At 47.4% G+C, this 22,314-nt stretch overlaps 1 protein-coding gene across 1 annotated transcript in view; it reads right to left on the bottom strand.

Annotated features, from left to right (window-relative positions):
• PLEKHM3 (pleckstrin homology domain containing M3) overlaps window positions 1–19,908 on the bottom strand; it is a 65,576-nt gene extending 45,668 nt beyond the window's left edge. The window contains exons 1-2 of the mRNA XM_056861503.1: window positions 19,310–19,908; window positions 11,969–12,895 (exon numbers count right to left, since the gene is read on the bottom strand). Of these exons, the coding sequence (XP_056717481.1) occupies window positions 11,969–12,895; window positions 19,310–19,907 (1,525 nt within the window). The 5' untranslated portion in view covers window position 19,908. The remainder of the gene's footprint in view (window positions 1–11,968; window positions 12,896–19,309) is intronic.
• Between the last annotated feature and the right edge of the window lie 2,406 nt (window positions 19,909–22,314).

Genomic DNA, 22,314 nt, shown 5'->3' with positions numbered 1-22,314 from the left:
CACGGAGACCACCCTCCAAATCAGCCATTTTCTCCAGAGGAACTGATCTCTGTATTCTGCAGATCAATTGTAATTCTGGGAGATCTCCAGACCCCACCTGGAGGTTGGCAACCCTATGCCCGATTCAGTTTTAAGGGAAAGGATAAAGCACTGCTAGTATGTTGCTGTGTTGCAGTCTCCCAAGGTGCGTTGCCCTGTAACCACAACCTGGCTGCCTCTCTTATTGCTGGCCAATTTGCATTGCACTGAACAAGGGAAACAAATCAAAGCTTTTGCAAACATCAAAATCTAAGGTAATAAAAAAAAAACCAGAGCAAAATACTACATCTTTGTTACGCTGCAGAGATGAGCGTGGTGTAGGGGAAACCTTCACCTTTGAAACTACCTGGCTTTTTATTGCCTGGGTTTTATAGCGCCAGGATTGCAAAACCCTCCTACAACGCTACACACGCACATACTCTCCCGCCTGCAAAGTTGTCGGTAGCGATAAAGGTGACACAAAGTGAGGAGGAGCAACTTCCAAGTGGTTATGCTTGTTAAGTGGAAAGGGATCAGGGAAGGAAGACAAGGGCTACCCCACTTGCCGGATGTGCCTGGGACCGGGATGCAGGAGGTACACTATCAGGACGATGACAACAGCTTGTCATTCAGTTTAGTATATAGGTGCTAGGTGAAAATTAGTGCTCCCTTATGAATTTCTCTCCTGAAAAGTGCTCCATGACTCAAAAGGTTTGGGGACCTCTCTTCTAAAGCACTGTATAAACAGGGTTGCCAAGTCCCCCCTCTCCATCAGTGGGAGTTTTTTTGGGGGCGAGTCTGGGGAAATCGAACACGCGTGCAGCCACACGCGCCGTGGTCGCGTCACTTCCGGGTTAACCCTTGGAGCGCCAGTTTTCTGTGATCGCATCGTGTGCGATCCCCACTCCCCAGCAGCCTGGTGAATTGGAGGCAATTGCCTGCCGAAGCCACCCACTTGGCATCCCTACGTATAAATGAAGGCTTCAATTCCATGTGGCGCTGGGTTCACCCTGCTTAAGAGGTTTTCACTTTTCTCTTAGGGTCCTTTCCTGCCGGTTCTTTCCCATGGCGATGCGTGCTGCCTGGGAACAGGAAGCTTCCACAGGGTGTGAACAAGGCATTTGGCATCCAAGACATTTAAATCACCAAAATAAAAATAGCACGCAAGTCGTATAGCGATGGGGTCCATAGGATGAACTCACGAGAAACAAAACCAATGGGGGAAACCGGGCTTCCGTTATATGTTTACCCAGCGTTACATACAATGAGATGTTCGTTTCCTCCTGCAACTGCTTAGGTTGCAGTCTTAAGCAAACTCAGAAGAAACAAGTTCCACTGGAAAGTTTTGCCACTTCTGAGTAAACATGTGGACCATGCTGCTGCATGTCCTGCCACATGTCTTACCTCCACCATGTCTTACCTCCACACGGCTCCCAACATCTTCAAATTTAGAGCAATTTCACTATATAACCCTCTAAAACATATTTAAAATATGTTTTTGGACCTTGTTTACAGGATTCCTCACCAGGAAAAGTACTCTCCCAATGGCGTTACTGAATTCTTATGAACTGTGAAATGTTTAGGCGTGTGTGTGTGTTAAGTGCCGTCAAGTCGCTTCCGACTCATGGCGACCCCATGAATCATTGTCCTCCAAAATGTCCTATCTTTGACAGCCTTGCTCAGATCTTGCAAATTGAGGGCCGTGGCTTCCTTTATTGAGTCAATCCATCTCTTGTTGGGTCTTCCTCTTTTCCTGCTGCCCTCAACTTTTCCTAGCATGTCTGTCTTTTCCAGTGACTCTTGTCGTCTCATGACGTGACCAAAATACGATAGCCTCAGTTTAGTCATTTTAGCTTCCAGGGTCAGTTCAGGCTTGATTTGATCTAGAACCCACTGATTTGCTTTTTTTTTTCTGGCAGTCCACGGTATCCGTAACACTTCTGCAACACCACATTTCAAAGGCATCTACGTTCTTCCAATCAGCTTTCTTCAATGTCCAGCTTTCACACCCATACACAGTAATAGGGAATACTATGGCATGAATTAACCTAATCTTGGTGGCTTACAGTAAATAAATTCATACAGGATAGGATTGTGAGCAAATACGACACAGGTGCTCATTATAACCAAAAGTAACCCTAATACAGAAATTCTACAAATTGATCAGGGTCACATCTTAAGTTCCTAAACTGGAGGTACCCCAACCTTTTGGAGCCTGTAGGCACTTTTAGAATTATGATACAGGGCGCATCAACAAAATGGCAACAACAAAATGGCTGCCACAGGCAGGCTTCCCAACTGCCTGGTTGTGGTGGGCAATTGCCCATCAATCAACCAGTTTACCCGTTGAGCATCAGCTGGCCGGCGGGCAGGTGAAGGCCAGCTGAAGGGGGGGGGGGAAATAACTTCACTTCTGGGTTTACCCTGGAAGTTACAGAGACGCTCAAGCACATTCCTCCCAAAACTCTATGGAAACCATAGTTTTTGGGGAGGAATGTGCTAGAGTGTTTCCGTCACTTACAGGGTAAATCTGGAAGTGAAGCATTCCCCCCCCCCCCGTTCCAGCACAACGAAGGTCCCGCTGGTAAGGAAGGGGGACCTAGCACCCCTAGCCACATGTGGAGACAACCACAAAATGGATACCACAGGAGGAGGAGGAGGAAGGAGGAGGAGGAGGATTCGTTGTTCTACAGTAAAAGGATAGTTAAATTGTGGGATTCGTTGCCAGTGGACATAGTGATGTCTGTGAGCAGAGATGGCTTTAAAAGAGGGTTAGACAGATTCGTGGAGGAGAGTTCCATCAAGGGCTACTAGCCATGATGACTCAAGGGAACCTCCAAATGCAGAGAACTGAACAGGGTTGACAGCAGGCCTGGAAGAAACGGTAAATGTCTTGTTCTTTTAATAGGAACCTAAGATGTGGAAAGCCCTGACCTGGATGGCCCAGGCTAGACTGATCTCATCAGATCTCAGAAGCTAAGCAGGGTCAGCCCTGGTTAGTATTTGGATGGGAGACCACCAAGGAAGTCCAGGGTTTCTATACAGAGGAAGGCACTGGCAAACCACCTCTGTTAGTCTCTTGCCTTGAAAACCCCATAAGGGGTCACCATAAGTCGGCTGAGACTTAGCACTTTGTACACACGCACACATGGTGTGGAAATGGGAAGCTGAAACTTTTCACGAAATTGAGATAAATAAATAAATAATGAACCATGAAGCTGCCTTGTACTGAATCAGACCCTTGGTCCATATCAAAGTCAGTATTGTCTACTCAGACCGGCACCGACTCTCCAGGGTCTCAGGCAGGGGTCTTTCCCATCACCTACTTGCCTAATCCCTTTAACTGGAGATGCTGGGGATTGCACCTGGGACCATCTGCATGCCAAGCAGATGCTCTACCACTGAGCCACAGCCCCTCCCCAAGATACATATAATACATAATCATCTGGTAAATAACACCTGATTAAGACTCTATTCAAAGGACAGGGGAGGGGCCGTGGCTCAGTGGTAGAGCATCTGCTTGGCATGCAGAAGGTCCCTGGTTCAATCCCTGGCATCTCCAGTTAAAGGCACTAGGCAAGGAGGTGATGTGAAAGACCCCTGCCTGAGACCCTGGAGAGCCGCTGCCAATCTAAGTAGACAATACTGACTTCGATGGACCAGGGTTCTGATACAGTACAAGACAGCTTCATGTGTTTTCCCTCCAGGCAGCTGGCAACTCTACCTCTATGCCAGGAGGTAACATCAAGAGAAGGCCTCTGGGCCATTTGTTGGCCCTTTAGGTCATCTGATGGGTAGGGTTGCCAGGTCCCTCTTCACCACCGGCGGGAGGTTTTTGGCCACCAGCCTGAGGAGGGCGGGGTTTGGGGAGAGGAGGGACTTCAATGCCATAGACTCCGATTGCCAAAGCGGCCATTTTCTCCAGGTGAACTGATCTCTGTTGGCTGGAGATCAGCTGTAATAGCAGGTCTCCAGCTAGTACCTGGAGGTTGGCAACCCTACTGATGGGCTGTGTGAAACAGGATGCTGGACTAGATGGACCACTGGCCTGATCCTACAGGGCTACCCTTATGAATGACCAAGGCCTATTTCCCAGGCCCAACAAAGACTTCTGTTCCTTTTTTTGTTTTGTTTTTCCAAATTGCCCTTCCGATTCCAGGGTACCCACAATCAAATTGCCCTTCCTCTCTTTCCTCCCCCCATATCTTTCAGCCTGACAGGGCTGCCCCGGCTTTCACAGGAGGCTGGAAAAATGCTCGCTGGCGCCCAAGATAAACTTGTCGAAAGAGACATCCTTCTTTACCCTCTTCTGAGTGTCAGCTGTTTGTCTGGGAGCTTAAAAAAAACTTTTAAATAGAAAGGGGAGAAAAAACGGCAGAGTGCAATTCAAAACAAAACCAAAAAATCCCACAGAACCCGTCTTCCCTCTCCCCAAATCCTAAGTCCAGACAAAGAAAGAAATGGGAGAAAGAAAAAGAAAAAAGAAAACACAAGAGAAACACACACACACACACCTTCTCCCCATCAATTCCTTCCAGCAAACCCCTCTCTCAGAGGTCCCATTGTCAATCAATTAGCCAAGGCAACGGGGGTCTGGAGGGTGGGGGGGCAGCCCGACAGACAATGGCTCGCTCTGTTGTATTACTATTTAATCACTTTTCCTAAATAAATAAAGCAGCCCTAAGGTACCCGTCATGTCAAGGGAATGCATAACAAAACAAAAAAACCTTCGGTTTTTCCCCCCACGTTGACCGTTCTGTCTCCGCGCACCCCCCCTTCCCCCCAGAAGAACAAGAGTGGTTATTACTGTAGCCTTAAGTCGCATCTTTGTGCAGCTCCTGCCACTTTCTGGCACTAATTTGTCAGGCCGGACAAAGGAGGGATTTGTACCTCCTGTAAGGTCTCAATTAGGAAAGGCTTCTGCTGCATTATGGGCCATTCAGATGGGACACAATGACGGTAATTACAGGAATTTGCACTAAATGGCTGAAGAATTCGAAGCAAAACTTTTCTTCTTCTTCTTCAGCTTCTTCTTCTCCCCCCCCTTCCCCACCTCCACAAAGGCTGCCCCCTCTTTTGCAGCTGTGTGGGTGAGGGTGTGGGCAGAGAGCGGGAGGACGCCGACCTGAGGCCTCCAAGGCCAAATTACCACCACCACCGCCGCCGGCAGCGGGCCGGTTGGGTTAAACAGCCGCCCCAGTGAAGTTAAATCAGTAGTCTGCTTTTCAGCATGGGGGGAACAAACAAAAAAAGATACTGTCCAGACGTCCAGCGACCACTTTTGACCCTCAAACCACAGCGCGGACTTGCTGCTCTTGAGCTTTAACGCAGCTAGGAGCCAAGTCACTGGAAAAGACAATCATGCTAGGAAAAGTTGAAGGCGGCAGGAAAAGAGGAAGACCCAACATGAGATGGATTCACCCTAAAAAGGAAGCCACGGCCCTCAGTTTGCAAGACCTGAACAAGGCTGTTAAGGATAGGATACTTTGAAGGACATTAATTTTAATTATTTTTAATTAGGACCGGACTGTCGTATATTTTTACTGTTACGTATACTGTCAGGTATATCAGAAAGCTGATAGGAAGAAAGTAGATTCCTCTGAAATGGGGTGTTGGAGGAGATTGTTACGGATACGGTGGACGGCCAAAAAACCAAATCAGTGGGTTATAGATCAAATCAAGCCTGAACTGACCCGAGAAGCTAAAATGACTAAACTGAGGCTGTCATACTTTGGTCACATTATGAGAAGACAAGAGTCACTGGAAAAGACAGTCATGCTAGGAAAAGCAGAAGACCCAACAAGAGTTGGATGGACTCTATAAAGGAAGCCACGGCCCTCAATTTGCAAGACCTGAGCAAGGCTGTTAAGGATAGGACGTTTTGGAGGAACATTGATCCATAGGGTCGCCATGAGTTGAAAGTGACTTGATGGCAGTTCTCTCTCACACACACACACACACACACAGGAACCAATTCAGTTCTGAGCTGTTGTCTTTAGTTATGATGGCCACTGTCATGATTTAACTATCTGAAAGGTTCCACTTTTCCCTTCAGAAACCTGGGAAATTTTTACATGCCCCCTCCTCCAAGGCAGGAGGAGATATGGGGAGCGGTTCCACTCATGGTGGCGACTCCCGCTAGCGGAAGAGCCTCCTGCGTCGGGGAAAGGTGCCACTGTTTCCGCGACAAACCTCTGTCAGGACTGAGGGAGTTTGCTGCTAGGATGCGAGTCGCACAAATCATCCCTGGACAAACTCTTGCGGGAAGGACTGTCAGTGTGATGTAGGAAGTATACAGTCTCCCTCTTACTTCAACAGTGCAAAAATATCAAGAACTGACAGAAAATCCTCCAGCGCTTTATAGGCACGTGGGAGGGGCAGGGATCCCGTAGGAACATATCGACGGGTATTTGCTAAGATGCATGCACATGACTCCTCCTTGTCCAAATTACCACTAGGAACTACTAACTAGCGCATCATGGTGCTGTAGATACAAAGATGGGTTTGACAAAACTTGAAAGTCTTGGTCCATGGGTGGGGGGGGGGAGGTGCAGTAGGGAAATACCGAGGGTATTAATACATGGCAAATAGCGCATCCGCTAAGGGTTGCCAGGCCCCTCTTCACCATTGGCGGGAAGTTTTCAGGGCGGAGCCTGAGGAGGGCGGGGTTTGGGGAGGGGAGGGACTCCAATGCCATAAAGTCTAATGGCCAAAGCTGCCACTTTCTCCAGGTGAACTGATCTCTAGCGGCTGGAGATCAGTTGTAATAGATGGAGATCTCCAGCTAGAACCTGGAGGTTGGCAACCCTACCCAAGATAGGTAACAACAATGCATACTGTACAAAAATAGTCACCTATTAACATGCATAATCAAAAAAGGAGCCAGAGCCCATTCAAGTGGCCCCCAAAGCTCTTCAAACCAGCTCTGTGTTACAGCTTTACTGGGAGGCACGGAGGCGAGGGGTCTGCCGTGTCACTTCTAGGAGGCAGTTCCATTGCAGCAGGGCAGCAACAGAACAGACCCAGGCTACACCTCTGGCTTCACATACCCAAGCAGCAGTCAACAGCTGGCACGTTTGGAATTCGGGATGCCAGCCTCTAAGTGGGACCTGGGGATCCTCTGGAATTACAGCTCATCTCCAGACTGCAGAGATCAGTTCTCATGGAGAGAAAAATGATGTTTTGGAGGGGGGACTCTGGCACTATACTCCAATGAGGTCCCTGTCCTCCCTAGGCGCCATCCCCAACTCTCCAGGAGTGACCCAACCTGGATCTGGCAACCCTCCCCTCCCCATCTGCTGGCAACCCTATTTGGAATGCATCCATTACAAAGATCAGGAAGGCAAAGCAAATCTCCGTCTCTTCCATCCCAGCTGGACAAATGCCACTATTTAACCAATGCCTCCCCCCACAGCCCCTGCCAGTGCCTGTGAAGCTTTCCTTTAGTGGGAAGAGATTTGAAAAGAGGCAGAGACAGAAGATGACACAGGAGATCTAGATTTCCGCAATCCTAGCCTTATTACACGGCTCATCAGATTTCTTCACACAACGCATAGTTAAATTGTGGAACTCCCTGCCCCAGGGTGTGGTGATGGCTGCCAACTTGGAAGGCTTTAAGAGGGGAGTGGACATGTTCATGGAAGAGAGGGCTATCCATGACTACTAGTCAAAACGAATACTAGTCATGACGCATACCTATTCTCTCCAGGATCAGAGGAGCATGCCTATTATATTAGGCGCTTTGGAACACAGGCAGGATGGTGCTGCTGCAGTCGTCTTATTTGGGGGCTTCCTAGAGGCGCCTGGTTGGCCACTGTGTGAACAGACTGCTGGACTGGATGGGCCTTGGTCTGATCCAGCATGGCTTTTCTTAAGTTCTGATGTCTCAGCCTACTCATTGCATTCACTTACATGTCGTAATCCACCTTGAGGTTTGGTGAGAAAAGTGGACTATCAATAATGACTACTAACTTGCCGACCGGGCTGAGCAAAGATGCGTCCAGCTGATTTTTGCTATCACAACTGCACATCTTGTCTGCCATAGTATTGCTGGCTGAAGCGGGTACTCCGGGTTCCCACTACGTTTCTCTTCTTGAGGGTGTGAGCAATAGAAAAAAAAAGAAGGGGGAATAACCTGCCTGCCTGAACCGGTCCCAACTGAACAGAAAGTAAGTTATCCTTAAATATCTGAGATGATTTACTGACACTGCCCCCTGCTGGAGTCAATCATGGCTACATCCCTGGGCAACAGCAAACAAGGTGCCTCTATGTATGTTTCCGTCCCAGTTGCCCCCCAAAGGGTCCTTGGGCAGTCCTCCCTCAACAGCTACATAAAAAAAACACAACCCCAACCCCAACCCCCAAATCACAGCTTGTAATCGCTCTGCTAGCTAACTTCCGATTAACTGGTCCATATGTCCCAAAGAGGCCTGACGCTTTTTACAGTTTTTACTGCCACCTTCATTTACTCTACCAATATATAAAGAGGGGAGTGGTACCTGAACACAAATATAAGTCCATTATATATACATTAATTAATGGTTACCTCCATTACATATATAAGCTTTTATACAGATATTGTAACATAAATACGTAAGTTTTGACAAGGTTTTGCGATTTCCCCTTGTTTCACTTTTGCTTCCTCAGAAGTCTGTCGTTTTAAATTTCACAGGAGAATCTTAGCTGCTTTTGAAGTCTTACTGATTCTTATTCCTGTTCTCCAAGCAAATATTCAGTATATAAAATAGACTTATATTTGTATAGCGGTATTGGTTTACCATGAAGGAGCTAGAAAATATTTTGAAGTGTAAGGATGTGTCACTGGCCACCAAGACTAGATTAATTCATGCCATCATATTCCCTATTACTATGTATGGGTGTGAAAGCTGGTCAGTGAAGAAAGCTGATAGGAAGAAAATAGATTCCTTTGAAAGGTGGTGTTGGAGGAGAGTGTTAACGGATTCCGTGGACTGCCAAAAAAACAAATCAGTGGGTTATAGATCAAATCAAGCCTGAACTGACCCTAGAAGCTAAAATGACTAAACTGAGGCTATCGTATTTTGGTCACGTCATGAGACGACAAGAGTCACTGGAAAAGACCGTCATGATAGGAAAAGTTGAGGGCAGCAGGAAAAGAGGAAGACCCAACAAGAGATGGATTGACTCAATAAAGGAAGGCACAGCCTTCAATTTGCAAGATCTGAGCAAGGCTGTCAAAGATAGGACATTTTGGAGGACTTTCATTCATAGGGTCACCATGAGTCGGAAGCGATTTGACGGCACTTAACACACACACACATTGGTTTACCTTCATTTACTCTGGCTTCTGCTCCTCTAGGAAGCTCCCTTTAAATTGCAGACATAAAGCAAAAGCCACGGGGAAAGGGAGACCGTGTTTTATTTTGCCCAGCTCATTAAGGTGAGATCTGCAAGCTCCGGAAGAGTGGCAAGAGCGGTGCCCGACTTCAGGGGTTCTTTCAACTGCAGCGCTTTGCTCTTGGTCAAATTGTGTAAATAGAGCCACAGGCAAACAGGATTTAAAGCACACCTTGCCAACAAAGGGGGCTCCCAGGCAGGCATAGTCTTACAGGCTGAAGGTTAAGGGGAGACATGACAGAGGTCTATAAAATTATGCATGGTTTGGAGAGAGTGGACAGGGAGAAGCTTTTCTCCCTCTCTCACAATGCCAAAACGCGGGGTCATCTGCTGAAGCCGGAGGGTGAGAGATTAAAAACAGATAAATGGAAGTATTTCATCACACAATGCATAGTGAAACTGTGGAACTCCCTGCCCCAGGATGTGGTTATGGCTGCCAACTTGGAAGGCTTTAAGAGGGGAGTGGACATGTTCATGGAGGAGAGGGCTATCCATAGCTACTAGTGAAGATGGATGCTAGTCATGACACACACCTATTCTCTCCAGGATCAGAGGAGCATGCCTATTATTACTAGGTCCTGTGGAACACAGGCAGGACAATGCTGCTGCAGTTGTCTTGTTTGTGGGCTTCTTAGAGGCACCTGGCTGGCCACTGTATGAACAGACTGCTGGACTTGATGGGCCTTGGTCTGATCCAGCATGACCTTTCTTATGTTCTCAGCAACGGGACTAGCAATTTGAGGACCTTCTCACTTGCCTGGCACACCCCTCACCCTTGCGTTTCAGATAAACAGTGGCTACCCCCAGCCTGCACAGACCTGAAGAGCAACTACATTTTCACAGCCCTCGTGATACAGTAGCTAGACTCGACTCAGGTTTAGATTCCCTCTCCACCATGGAAGCTCGCTGAGTGATATTAGACCAGTGACGGCGAACCTTTTAGAGACCGGGTGCCCAAACTGCAACCCACTTATTTATCGCAAAGTGCCAACATGGCAATTTAACCTGAATAATGAGGTTTTCGTTTAGAAAAAAAACAACACATACATTATTGACATCATTTGCCTTAAAAGAAAAACACAATGAGCTTTCAATGATACAAACAACTTTTTATTGAAAAGTAAAAGTGTGCATTTGGCATGCTTTTGAACAATTAATGTTTGTTCAAAGCCCCTAAGCTGGGCGGTGGGGAGTCCAGGGAAGGCAGACGCGATGGCTGCTCAACTTACCCGCGCGTGCCCACAGAGAGGGCTCGGTGTGCCAAGTCCGGCACGCGTGCCATAGGCTCGCCAACATGGCCTTAGACCCTACCTCCCAGGGCCGTTGTGCAGACAAAATGGGGAGAGGGGAGAATGGTGCACACCATTCCTTCTTCAGAGGAAGACAGGGATGCGCAGGCTGCATGCACAGACAGCAAGAGGCAAGCCAATTTTCCTTCCTCTTCTGCATAGGGTTGTCAGGCTGTGTCTGGCAACTTGCTGTAGGTTCTGGAGTGGGCCACAACATCACGTATGCCACTTTTTTTGAGGGGGGGGAACCTGGCAGTGACATAGGGCAGCTCTGGGAAACACCAGAAACTCTATGGTAGAGCCTAGAGTTTCTAGTGGTTCCTAGAGCTACCCTATATCATTTCCAGGTTTCCCCCAGAAATGATGTGTACATAATACCGGCCTTAAAAAAAGTTTCCCACTGCTGTGCAGAACAGCCTTACTTCTACATGGCTGAGGCTTTACACAGCTGCTTCCCCTTGCAACACACCCTGAAGAGACACGTGAACACATGAAGCTGCCTTACGCTGAATCTGACCCTTGGTCCATCAAAGTCAGTCTTGTCTACTCAGACCGCCAGCGGCCTCTCCAGGATCTCAGGTAGAGGTCTTTCGCATCACCTACTTGCCTAGTCCCTTTAACTGGAGATGCCGGGAATTGAACCTGGGATCTTCTGCATGCCATGCAGACGCTCTACCACTGAGCTACCCACAGCCCTTCCCCAGTCGCCCACATCCCACTCCCCCTGCCATCTGGCGGCCTCAAGATGGGCTACAAGTTGAAAAAGACATTCAGAGAGAACATCAACTGACATTGTGCTTGGCAGCAACTGGAAGACATGTCTGAATCGTTCCCAAGACCACACTATTGCCCAAAGTTGACCTTAAAAATAATAATAATAAAAGCAACCGTGGCACAAACCCATTTCTCATCCCCCCACTTTGAAAAGACCCCTGGCCCAGGCATTCACGAACCAGGTCAGTACAAGCCAAAGGCACAGAGAAAGATACAGCAGCAAAAGAAAATCAGCAGAGAACTCTTATGTCCTGCAAAGATGTACACATCCCATATCTTCTATATAGGGTTGCCAACCTCCAGGTACTAGATGGAGATCTCCTGCTATTACAACTGATCTCCACCCAATAGAGATCAGTTCACCTGGAGAACATGGCTGCTTTGGCAATTGGACTCAATGGCATTGAAGTCCCTCCCCTTCCCAAACCCCGCCTTCCTCAGGTTCCACCCCAAAAACCTCCCGCCGGTGGCAAAGAGGGACCTGGCAACCCTACTTCTTTGCATTTGCTTACCTGCACACTTGAAGCTCTGGGCCGTCAGCCCTCTTTCCAAAGACAAGGTGGTCAGGATGCTCAGGAAGCTGGTGGTAACCGACTGGCGCTTGATTCTTTGCAGCTCTTTCCTGCAAGACGGGTCTTGGGCTTTGTTTCTGAGCGTCACTTGCAGGTTGGAACCCACGCTTCTAGCCGCGTTGGTGCCACACTTCAAGGCCTCCATCCATTCCTGAGCTCTTTGGCGGGTCTCCGCCCGCAGACGCAGCACGTCTTGAGGAAAGATCACCTGAAAGCATGAGTCGCAATCATCCAGGACGTCAGTCTGGACCGAGAGGCACGTGTCGATATTGTAGCTCAACAGGGGGTCTTCGTCAAACCCGCCGGGCTGAAAAGCCATGAGGAAAGCCTGGCTGAGCACAAAATGGAACGCTTTCCAGTTATTCTGGAGCGTCAGTCTATAAAGAGTCCCTGATTTGAGAACGGTTTGGTAGTCTTTGATATTCGGGGTCGAAGACGTCGCTTGGAAACGCCCAGAAGGCTCCGTCCACGCGCTGCGATCCTGAGCGAGGCTACACTGAGCATTGTCTAGCTTCTGTGAGATCTCCACCTCCCCCGGAGGCCTCAGGAAAGACGGGACCGAAGAACGCACGGCTTCCCAAAGTTTCTGCCCCCAGTCCAAGGCTTCCCACGGTGATTCCGCCTTGAGCTGGAGGTGTGAGTTGTCAAAGAGGACCGCGTCGACTACCTTGGTTTCCACGTTGATGCTTTGGAAATGCAAAAGCAGATAGACTGTAGGGAGAGTTTGGTTGCCGCTTCGGTCAAGTGGATACAGGTATAGTTTGCAGGGAGAGAGTTCCGCGTAACAGGCCTGCCAGTAGCCATCGTGGCGGTTCTTCGTTTCTAGGTAGCCTTTCTTCAGGATATTTGAGAATGCGGGCTTATGCTCTGAAAGAGAATTTAGAAGAAAACATCAATGCTCTTAAGCAGTTCCTCAGTGGAATAGGCTTCCTCGGGAGGTGGTAAGCTCTCCTTCCCTGGAGGTTTTTAAGCAGAGGCTAGATGGCCATCTGTCAGCAATGCTGATTCTATGACCTTAGGCAGATGATGAGAGGGAGGGCATCTTGGCTATCTTCTGTGCATGGAGTAGGGGTCACTGGGTGTGTGTGTGGGGGGAGGTAGTTGTGAATTTCCTGCTTTGTGCAGGGGGTTGGACTAGATGACCCTGGTGGTCCCTTCCAACTCTATGATTCTAGTCTTAAGTTTTCTCTATAATGCTCAATCTGGCCGGGTTGGTATTCACACCAATTTCACAGAGGTCGGAATGGGTTTGTGTGGGCACAGGGTTTATAGTTTTAAAGCTACCAGTTGAATATTTTTAATATTAATGTATATTCCACGTGTACGGAAACCGCCCTGAGCCCAGCTCTGCCAGAGGTACAAATCTAATGAATAAATTAACAAAAACTGCCAGAGAGAGATCGATACAAAATTAGTCAAAAGGGAGGGTGGGTGAGTGATTGGCAAAGAACCGAATCAGTATCAGAAGTACGCAATGAGTTAGAACAGTATGGCCAGTTTGTAGGTGAAGCGCATAATTTGGAGACCATTTTGCAAAACGTCACAACACAGGTTGTACACATGCTGCTTATCTTCGGAAGCTGTTGTCCACAAAAGTGGAAGGGGGCGGGATGAAGTTGTGTGCATGTGGGCGAAAATACACGGTCGCTTTAGCCTCCTTTATTCCCTGTTTCAGCCAGGATTCAGCCAGGATCGAACGCATGTGTTTCGCCGAATGTGCATTCGATCCTGGCTGAATCCTGGCTGAAACAGGGAATAAAGGAGGCTAAAGCGACCATGCGTTTTTGCCCTGTGTGCATGTGTGACAGTGTAAAGTGCCACGAAGTTGCAGGCGACTTATTGAAACCCCAGCAAAGGGTATAGCCCTTGATATCCAGTCACACAACTGAGAACATCATGTATTTGGGGGTTCCGTTTGCTTCTTTATGTCTATAATCTTTTAACTTTTTTCACTCACGTTTCCCAATACCTCTGCAGCCACGAGCCTGAAGTAACTTGGTCCATCCATTCAGGCAGAAACCGTAAGAGAAAACTACCAGCAGAAACTATTCCCGGCAGAGTGGAATGCTGTCTCGCGATAGGAAAACTAATACTTTTCAGAAAGAAAGCGGTGAAGGGATGGTCGCCCCCAGGGATAAAAATGTTTGGTACAATTCTTTGAGGAACTTAATCGCTTCAAACCTAACAACAAAAATTATTATAGCTAATACAAAATAATTATAATTTAAGTTCTGACTGTTATTGGTGCAGTAAAAACCCCACAGTCATTTTCTTGAGGTTTTGGAAAGATCAGGGGACATCCCAGAAGGTGCACAAATGCACCATCTTGCTATTGGGAAGCAAAAACAAAACAGACCTTCTTCCCAATAGCGCTGAACCCAGGGCAAAAAACCCTCTGTGGAAATGGCCTGCAACTAAAGAAAACAGACTTTCCCCTTCAGTGAGAGACCTCCTGCCCTCTGCTAGCTCTGACTGCCGCTAAGGGGTGTGTGTGACAGGGGAGATGGGGGGCAATCGGTGTCAAGGGGATGCCATGACATCACTTCTGGCACAGTCCAGAAGCGACGTCATTGTACACAAGCAACACTCCACATTAGCCCAGAACTATATAGGTAAACCATAGAGTGTGGGGCAAATGCTAACACATTTGGGCAAATACTAACACATTGCCCCAACATGACAAAGTTACTTCTGGGTCAGGCCAGAAGTGACATCACAGGTGAGGGCTAGGGTTACCAACCTCCAGGTACTAGCTGGAGATCTGCTATTACAACTGATCTCCAGCTGATAAGAGATCAGTTCACCTGGAGAAAATGGATGCTTTGGCCACTGGACTCTATGGCACTGAAGTCCCTCCCCTCCCCAAACCTTGCCCTCCTCAGTCCCCGCTCCAAAAATCTCCAGGTATTTCCCAACCTGGAGCTGGCAACCCTAGTGAGGGCCCTCCCAACGGTAAGACTCAGGCGGGGAACTCTACCTGCAACAAAACTGATTTTTGCAAGTGTACAGACTTTACCTGTAGCTCTGTCAGTTAAAATAACAGGATTAGTACAGTGGCTTCTCTTCTCACTCAGTGTCTGAGGACGAGGGCTCACCATTGGAACAAGCCCTTCCTTTCCCTATTGTGCTCCTACGAACCTGGAACTAGCTTTTCAAAACGTGAGCATGATTGGCAGCTGTCTGCAAGATGCACAGACAATTTGCACAGCCAATGAAAAGCTCTTAAAATAGATATGAAGAAGGCCAGAAATTCAGCATGTCTTCCCACAAGCCATCTGGTATGCCTCGGGCCACCTCAATTCTATCCATGACAGGAACAAATATGTATATGGGAAGCCATAAATGGGGGAAAAAACAATTGTCAACAGTTTACTGGTTACTAGGCAAAGGTTCTGATTTATTTTGAGTAACATTCTCCCTCACATACTTGAGGTCAGAGACCAAGGTTAATTTGGCGGGGTGGGTGAAGTCTGTTGGACAATCTTGCATTCCCTGGTTATGTGTTATGCTTAGAAACCATTTTCCCCGGTCACTGAAGCATTGTCTTATTGAATATTTACACACAGTTGGTCCCCCAGCCTTAGCTCAAAGTTGGGCCACACTATTGACAGTGTGTAACCCCAAGTGCTAATGGCATTAGGGTTGCCAACCTCCAGGAATGGTCTGCAGATCCCCCAAATCACAACTGACCTCCAGATTAGAGAGATCAGTTCCCCTGGAGAAAATGACTGCTTTGGAGGTTGAACTCTATGGCATTATACCCTGCTGAGGTCCCTCCCCACCCCAAGCCCTGGAATTTCCCAACCCAGAGTTGGTAACCCTACTTCGTTTGGAATAACGAAGGGTAACATTTTTTTTGTCACACCTATAATCAGGATAAGCTAAGAAGTACTGACTGCGGAACGGCCAAAGGTTAAATTCATATTTAACATGATAGGATTTTTAGCCAATATGTCTTTTCCGAGAGTTAATGCAGTTTAATTGCAACCAACACGAAATTTGAAATGTTTTTTTGAAAAACCTGAAATAGTCAAACGAACAAACTTTTATTGCCTTCTGCAGATGAATAGTGGTGTATGCCTCACAAAAGGGCTAAAAAAACCCCCAAAAGTCCAATTCAAAGAAGTTACAGAAAGGTGGAGGGGAATAATTAAATTCAACCCAAATGCAAAAGAGAGAGACAGAGGTATTGGGAGATTGATGAAAAAGAGCGCAAGGGAAAAAGCCAATTTTATTTGCTTCCCATCTCTGGCCCCGATATTAATTAGGATTTCTGTGCTGGCTCAAAAAGCCATTAATTTCCTTTAAACCCACACTAATCCCTTTGTAGTGCAGATAATGGGTACGAATTCGACAGCCATCTTCCCTCCCGGCTAATCCAATAAACGAAACAGCATGGCTGCTGCAGCCCAGACCCCAACTTGGCTTCGGCCTCCTCCTTTCTGTCAAGCGCAGATGACACTTCGAGTTTCTCCCACATTCATAACCGGTCCCCCCCCCCTGCTATTACCCCTCCCTCCCACCACTAAAGAGGTTCGCCTGGCTTTTGTTGAATGACAAGGAAAAGCCTTTCTCCCCCACTCCACCATCACAGCCAGCCATTCTCCCTGTTCTCCCTCCTCTCCAGCTCCCAGGAACTGGTTTCGTCCGCTCCCACTCCAAACCGGGACAATACCAGCGGCCCCCACTTGATTAAAATTCAAAACTGGGCCTATTCTCCAGGGGGGTGGCTGGTGCAGGCAGGCTGGGTATCAATCACTACCCCCCTCCCCTCCGGGCCGGCCGTCGCTCAGTCCGGCTCCCCCCGCCCCGGCCCGGCCCCCCTCACCTGCCTGAGGTACCAATGCTACATAATACCTTCCTACTGAGTGCATTCTGGGCCACCTTTCCCATTGCTTTCGCCGAACAAGGAAATTAAATCAAGCAAATCGGAGCCCATCACCGAAAATAGGAGATAATCACAGTAAATAGCCCATGTCTGGGGTGGCCTCTTCTTCTTCTTTTTTAAAGTAATTTCTTGAGAAACGGGGACCAAAAAGAAGAAATAGAAAGGGAGGGGGTAAACACCAGCTGGGAACAGAACAGGATTTCTCATTCTGAAAATTACACCCCCTTGCCTTGTTTGTATTATGTGTCATCATAATTTGTTGTGTGCGCATGGGCTACATTTTGAAAGCAGGTGCTTAGAGAGGCTAACGTTTTTCTCATTGGGGTGTTTGGGGGTGGGATCTCCCCAGGTGCTGAAAGACAAGAAATCAGAAAGCGGCCAAAGCAAAGCCAGAGATGTTTACAGGGCTTGCTTGTATTGTATTGGTGTCCTGGTTAGCAAATGACACAAAAATATAAGAAAGGCCTTTCTGGATCCAGTCAAAGCTCCATCTAGTCCAAGATACGGCTTCCAACTATAGCTCGCCAGGTGTCTCTGGAAAACTAAGACGAATGGCACAGAGCAGCTTGTATTCGGTGGTTGGTGGTCCTCCAAAGACTGGTATTCGTGTGTGATCCAGCTAGATCTCAGGGCTGTTGACCAGACAGATCCTCCACGAAATCATCCAGCTCTCTTTCAAGAGCTCCTGCTCCACTACAGTCCTTGAACGCTTCCTTCGTTCCATACCCACAAGGGCCAAAAAGCCACTAGCCAGCTAGCCAGACAAGGAGCTGCAGTGATTACAGAAGGGCACTACAGTTTTAACTGTGCCTTCAAAGTGTGCGTTGTGGATAGTTTACTACTGAACATAACGTACGGTTAAGGCCATTCAACTAGCCCCCTAAGAAGGGAGTAACTCTGTTTAGGATTGCGCCACAACTGTTGGAGCGGATCCAGCCGCTCTGCTCAGCCAAGCTGTAGGTTTTTATTCAGCCTGGGGATCTTTCCTTCAACTTGAGCCATTGAAGTCAGGGTAGGAGCCACTGAAGTCAGAGGCAGGATCCTTTGGCTAGAGGAGAACTTCTAACCCTACGGAGCAGAGTGGACGGATCCACCCTGCTGTCATTGTTAAGAACACCCCATGTGTAAAAGGTTATCTTACCTTTAATGTGTGTATTCATAGAATCAGAGTTGGAAGGGGCCATAAAGGCCATCTAGTCCAACCCCCTGCTTAATGCAAGTTCAGCCTAGAGCAGCCCTGACAAATGTTTGTCCAGCCTCTGCTTAAAGACTGCCAGTGAGGGGGAGCTCACCACTTCCCCAGTAGCTGATTCCATTGTTGAACAACACTGATGAACTCTTACTGTAAAAAAAAAGTTTTCCTAATATCCAGCCGATACCTCTCCGCCTGCCATTTAAACCCATTATTGCAAGTCCTATCCTCTGCTGCCAGCAAGAATAGCTCCCTCCCCCCTCCTCTAGGTGACAGCCCTTCAAATACTTAGAGAGCAATCATGTCCCCCCTCAGCCTCCTCTTCTTCTGACTGAACATTCCCAACTCCCTCAGCCTTTCCTCATAGGGATTGGTCTCCAGACCCTGATCATCCTTGTAGCTTTCCTGGTTTTCCTGTGCACCTCTGTTTAAAAATTGGTATAACATTTACTATGGGAGTCAGCGTGGTGTAGTGGTTAATGAGGTTGGACTAGGATCTGGGAAACTAAGGTTCAAATCTTCATTTTGCCTCGGAAACTTGCTGGGTGACCTCCAAGGAATACCAGGGGCCTGATGCAAGCAATGGCAAACCACCTCTGAACATCTCTTACCTTGAAAATCATGCCAGCTGTGACTTAATAGCAAAAAGAATATAAAATTATTTTAAAATATATTTTATATAAATATTTTATATTTTATAAATATATTTTATATAAAGTATAAAAATAAAAAAAACATTTGCTACTCTCCAGTCCTCTGGTACAGTGGCTGGTTTTAGTAAAAAGTTACTTATATTGGTTAGTAGGTCAACAATTTCATATTTGAGTTCTTTAAGAGCCCCTGGGTATATGCCAATAGGACCTGGTAACTTAACAGGTTTATAATTTCCCCAACAAGTGTAGAACTTCATCTCTCATCATCTCACTTTGAATTGGTGTACCCAGGTCAGTATTGTCTAATCTGACTTTTCAAGGTGTCACGTAGAGGTCTTTCACATCACAGATAGAGCTCAAAAGCCAGCGTTCAACTGGAGATGCCAAGGACTGAACCTGGGACCTTCTGCATGCAAAGCAAAGGCTCTTCCCCCTGAGCCACAACTCCTCCCCACTCCAGTTCTCTTCCTGACTGTACTGGCCTCCTCTTCACAGAAAAGATAAATACTAAACATAAAAGTAAGTTGCAGCGAGGCAGGAGTATTTACCAGTGTTCCCTTGAAGGTCCTCTCCTTTTTGGAATCCAGCTGGCATAAACGTAAGCTTTGGGTTTCTGTTGCCTTGACTGGATGGCTGCTGTGGAGGGGTCCCATTTAAGACCACCCCCCAGTCTACGCGGCTGATATCAGAGCGTGACCGGTTATGGCCCGGCTTGAAAGCTGCTTCCTCGCTCTGCACTAGGATGTCGTTCACAGAATGGGGCCGGTCCCTCCTCCTCTGGCCGATGTTGAAGATGTTAAAAGTCGAGTCCTCCTTCTGCTCCATCCAGGAGAGGTTGTCGGGAACGGTTCCCCGTTGAACACCAAAATGCTCTTTGGCGGGAAACGCCGTCTCCGCTTTGGCTTCCAGAAGTCCATTTTGGCAGCGTTCCCAAAGGAGGCTGCTCTTCCCCAGAGAAGCGATGTTCCTCAGGTCCCCACAGGCTGTGATCTTGTTAAACCCTTCGTGCCCGACCAGTTCTGGAACCTCCTGAATCCCGTAAACCTTTGGCGGCGGCACACTCTCTAGCTTAGCATCGAAGGTGTTAAAGAAGTCTTCAGTTACCTCCAAGGCTGGGCTGATATCGTCAACTTCTAAAGCCTCCATTTTGTTTTGGGGTCAGAAAAGTTGGAGCTGGGGTGGGTATTTTGTCGAATGGGACTCAAAAACTGCTTTAATCAGGAGGTGAAGGGAACCACACAACTAGCAGAAGCTCCGGCATCTGCTTTCAGGAGTTTGAGTCGACTTCCATTGGGTAATGTGCCTGCGAAGAATTGCTTATCTTGTTTACCATTCCAACGAAGGTGGGTGGGGTGGGGGCACGGCTGTTCAGAAGAAAGGATCCACAGAATCTGGATTTTTCTGCAAAAAAAAAAGGCAGAAAGTTGTATTAGTGAAGTTCAGTTTTTCTGTAGCGGGAACAGGATCTGGGTTCAAACCCTCAATCTGCCACAGAAGCTTGCTGGGTAACCTTGGGCCAATCACTTTCTCTCAACCTAACATCCCTCACAGGGTTGCTGCTGTGAGGATAAAAATGGAGGAGGGCAGAATGATTTGGGTCCCAAGAAAAGCCAGGTATGACTACCTAGAATTAAAATATAATAATTAATTGCTTTATACAGTGCTTGCATGCACTTTGGATCACATGAAACACCAGCAGAGAAGTGTGAAGTTTTGCAGGCCTTACTGGTTGCTAACTCCAGCATGGGAATTTCCTGGAGATCTGGGGCCAGTGCCTGGGGAAAGTGGTGTTTTGGGAGGAGAGAGGGCTAAGCAGCAATGTTATGGAATGGAGTCCACACTCTAAAGCTGCCATTTCCTCCATGGGAATTCACCCGTGTAGTCTGGAGATGAATTGTAATTCTGGGAGATCTCCAGGCCCCGCCCGGAGGTTAGCAACCCTATTTACTAGCAGCATGCCTATACAGTCAAAAGTAATGACTACTGGAGAATTACTCAACTTTAAGGTGGACAATGAGGAAACTGAAATTGTTTAAGACTTTCTGTTTCTTGGCTCCGTTATCAACAAAAAGGGAGACTCCAGCCAAGAAATCAGAAGGAGATTGGGACTGGGAAGGGCAGCCATGGAGGAGCTAGAAAAGATTCTTAAGTGTAAGGGTGTGTCACTGGCAACCAAGATTAAATTAATTCATGCCATCTATTCCCTTTATTACGTATGGGTGTGAAAGCTGGACAGTGAAGAAAGCTAACAGGAAGACCTGATCTCCTCAGGCTAGCCTGATCTCCTCAGATCTCAGGAGCTAAGGGTCAACCCTGGCAAGTATTTGGATGGGAGTCCTCCAAGGAATATCAGGGTTGTGACATGGAGCCAGGCAATGGCAAACCATCTCTGAACGTCTCTTGCTTTGAAAACCCCACCAGGGGTCGCCATTTGGGTTGGACTAGATCAGGGTTTCTTAAACTTTTTCCACTCGCGACCCCTTTTCGCCCAATAAATTTTTATGCGACCCCGGGTATATAGGTATATAAAATAGGTATACAAATCAAACATTTACTGATAATAAATCATAAATTTATTTTAAAATAATTCTTTTACTGTTGCCAAATTTGTCGCAACCCCCATTCAGTTACACGACCCAAATTTGTCGCAACCCACAGTTTAAGGAGCTTTTGGACCAGATGGCCCTGGTGGTCCCTTCCAACTCTATGATTCGATGAAGTCAGATGTGGCTTGATGGGAAAAAAATGGGGGACTGGGACTTACTAGGGTGGGGAAACACAACAAATAAATGTATATATTTAATTTATATTCCACCCTTTGTCTGAGATACTCCATCTAGTCTCCATAAAGAGCATCTTTACTGTCTGCTTGGAGCAGGCTGTTGTGTGTAAAAGTCTCTTCTCATAATACAAAAATGCTTCAAGATTTTGCTAGGGTTTTTTTTTTTTTACTGCAATCAGCAAATCAAGACCAAGTCATCCAGAATTCACACAGCATAAAATGAAGACAAAGAAGAGATGGGTTTTATATGTCGATTTTATCTATCTTTAAGGAAGAATCAAACTGGCTTACAATGTCCTTCCCTTACTCTCCCCACAACAGACACCTTGTGAGGTAGGTGAGGCTGAGAGAGTTCGGAGAGAGCTGTGTCTAGCCCAAGGTCACCCAGCAGGCTGCATGTGCAGGAGTGGGGAATCAAACCCAGTTCTCCAGATTAGAGTCCACTGCTCTTAACCACTACACCACGCTGATGAATCTGACAACGTTGTCAGGTTGAGGCAAAAGTTAGTCCGAAGGTCATCTAGTGAACTTCATGACCAGTGTTGCTTAGTGGTTAGACCGTTGGGAACTGGGTTCAAAATGCCCGTCAGCCACAAAGCTCACTTGGTGAGGCTGGGCCAGTCAAGACCGCTCAGCCTAATCTACCTCACAGGATTGTTGTCCTGAGGATAAAATGGAGGAGGGGAGAACAAACGACTGCTGCCCCCAGCTCCTTGGAGGAAAGGTAGGATTAAAAATGTACTATAAGGGGACTGCATGAGGGTTTCCTCA

Source organism: Euleptes europaea, chromosome 15 (genome assembly GCF_029931775.1).
Source record: "Euleptes europaea isolate rEulEur1 chromosome 15, rEulEur1.hap1, whole genome shotgun sequence".
NCBI lineage: Eukaryota > Metazoa > Chordata > Lepidosauria > Squamata > Sphaerodactylidae > Euleptes > Euleptes europaea.
This window is presented reverse-complemented; position numbering and strand designations above follow the sequence as displayed.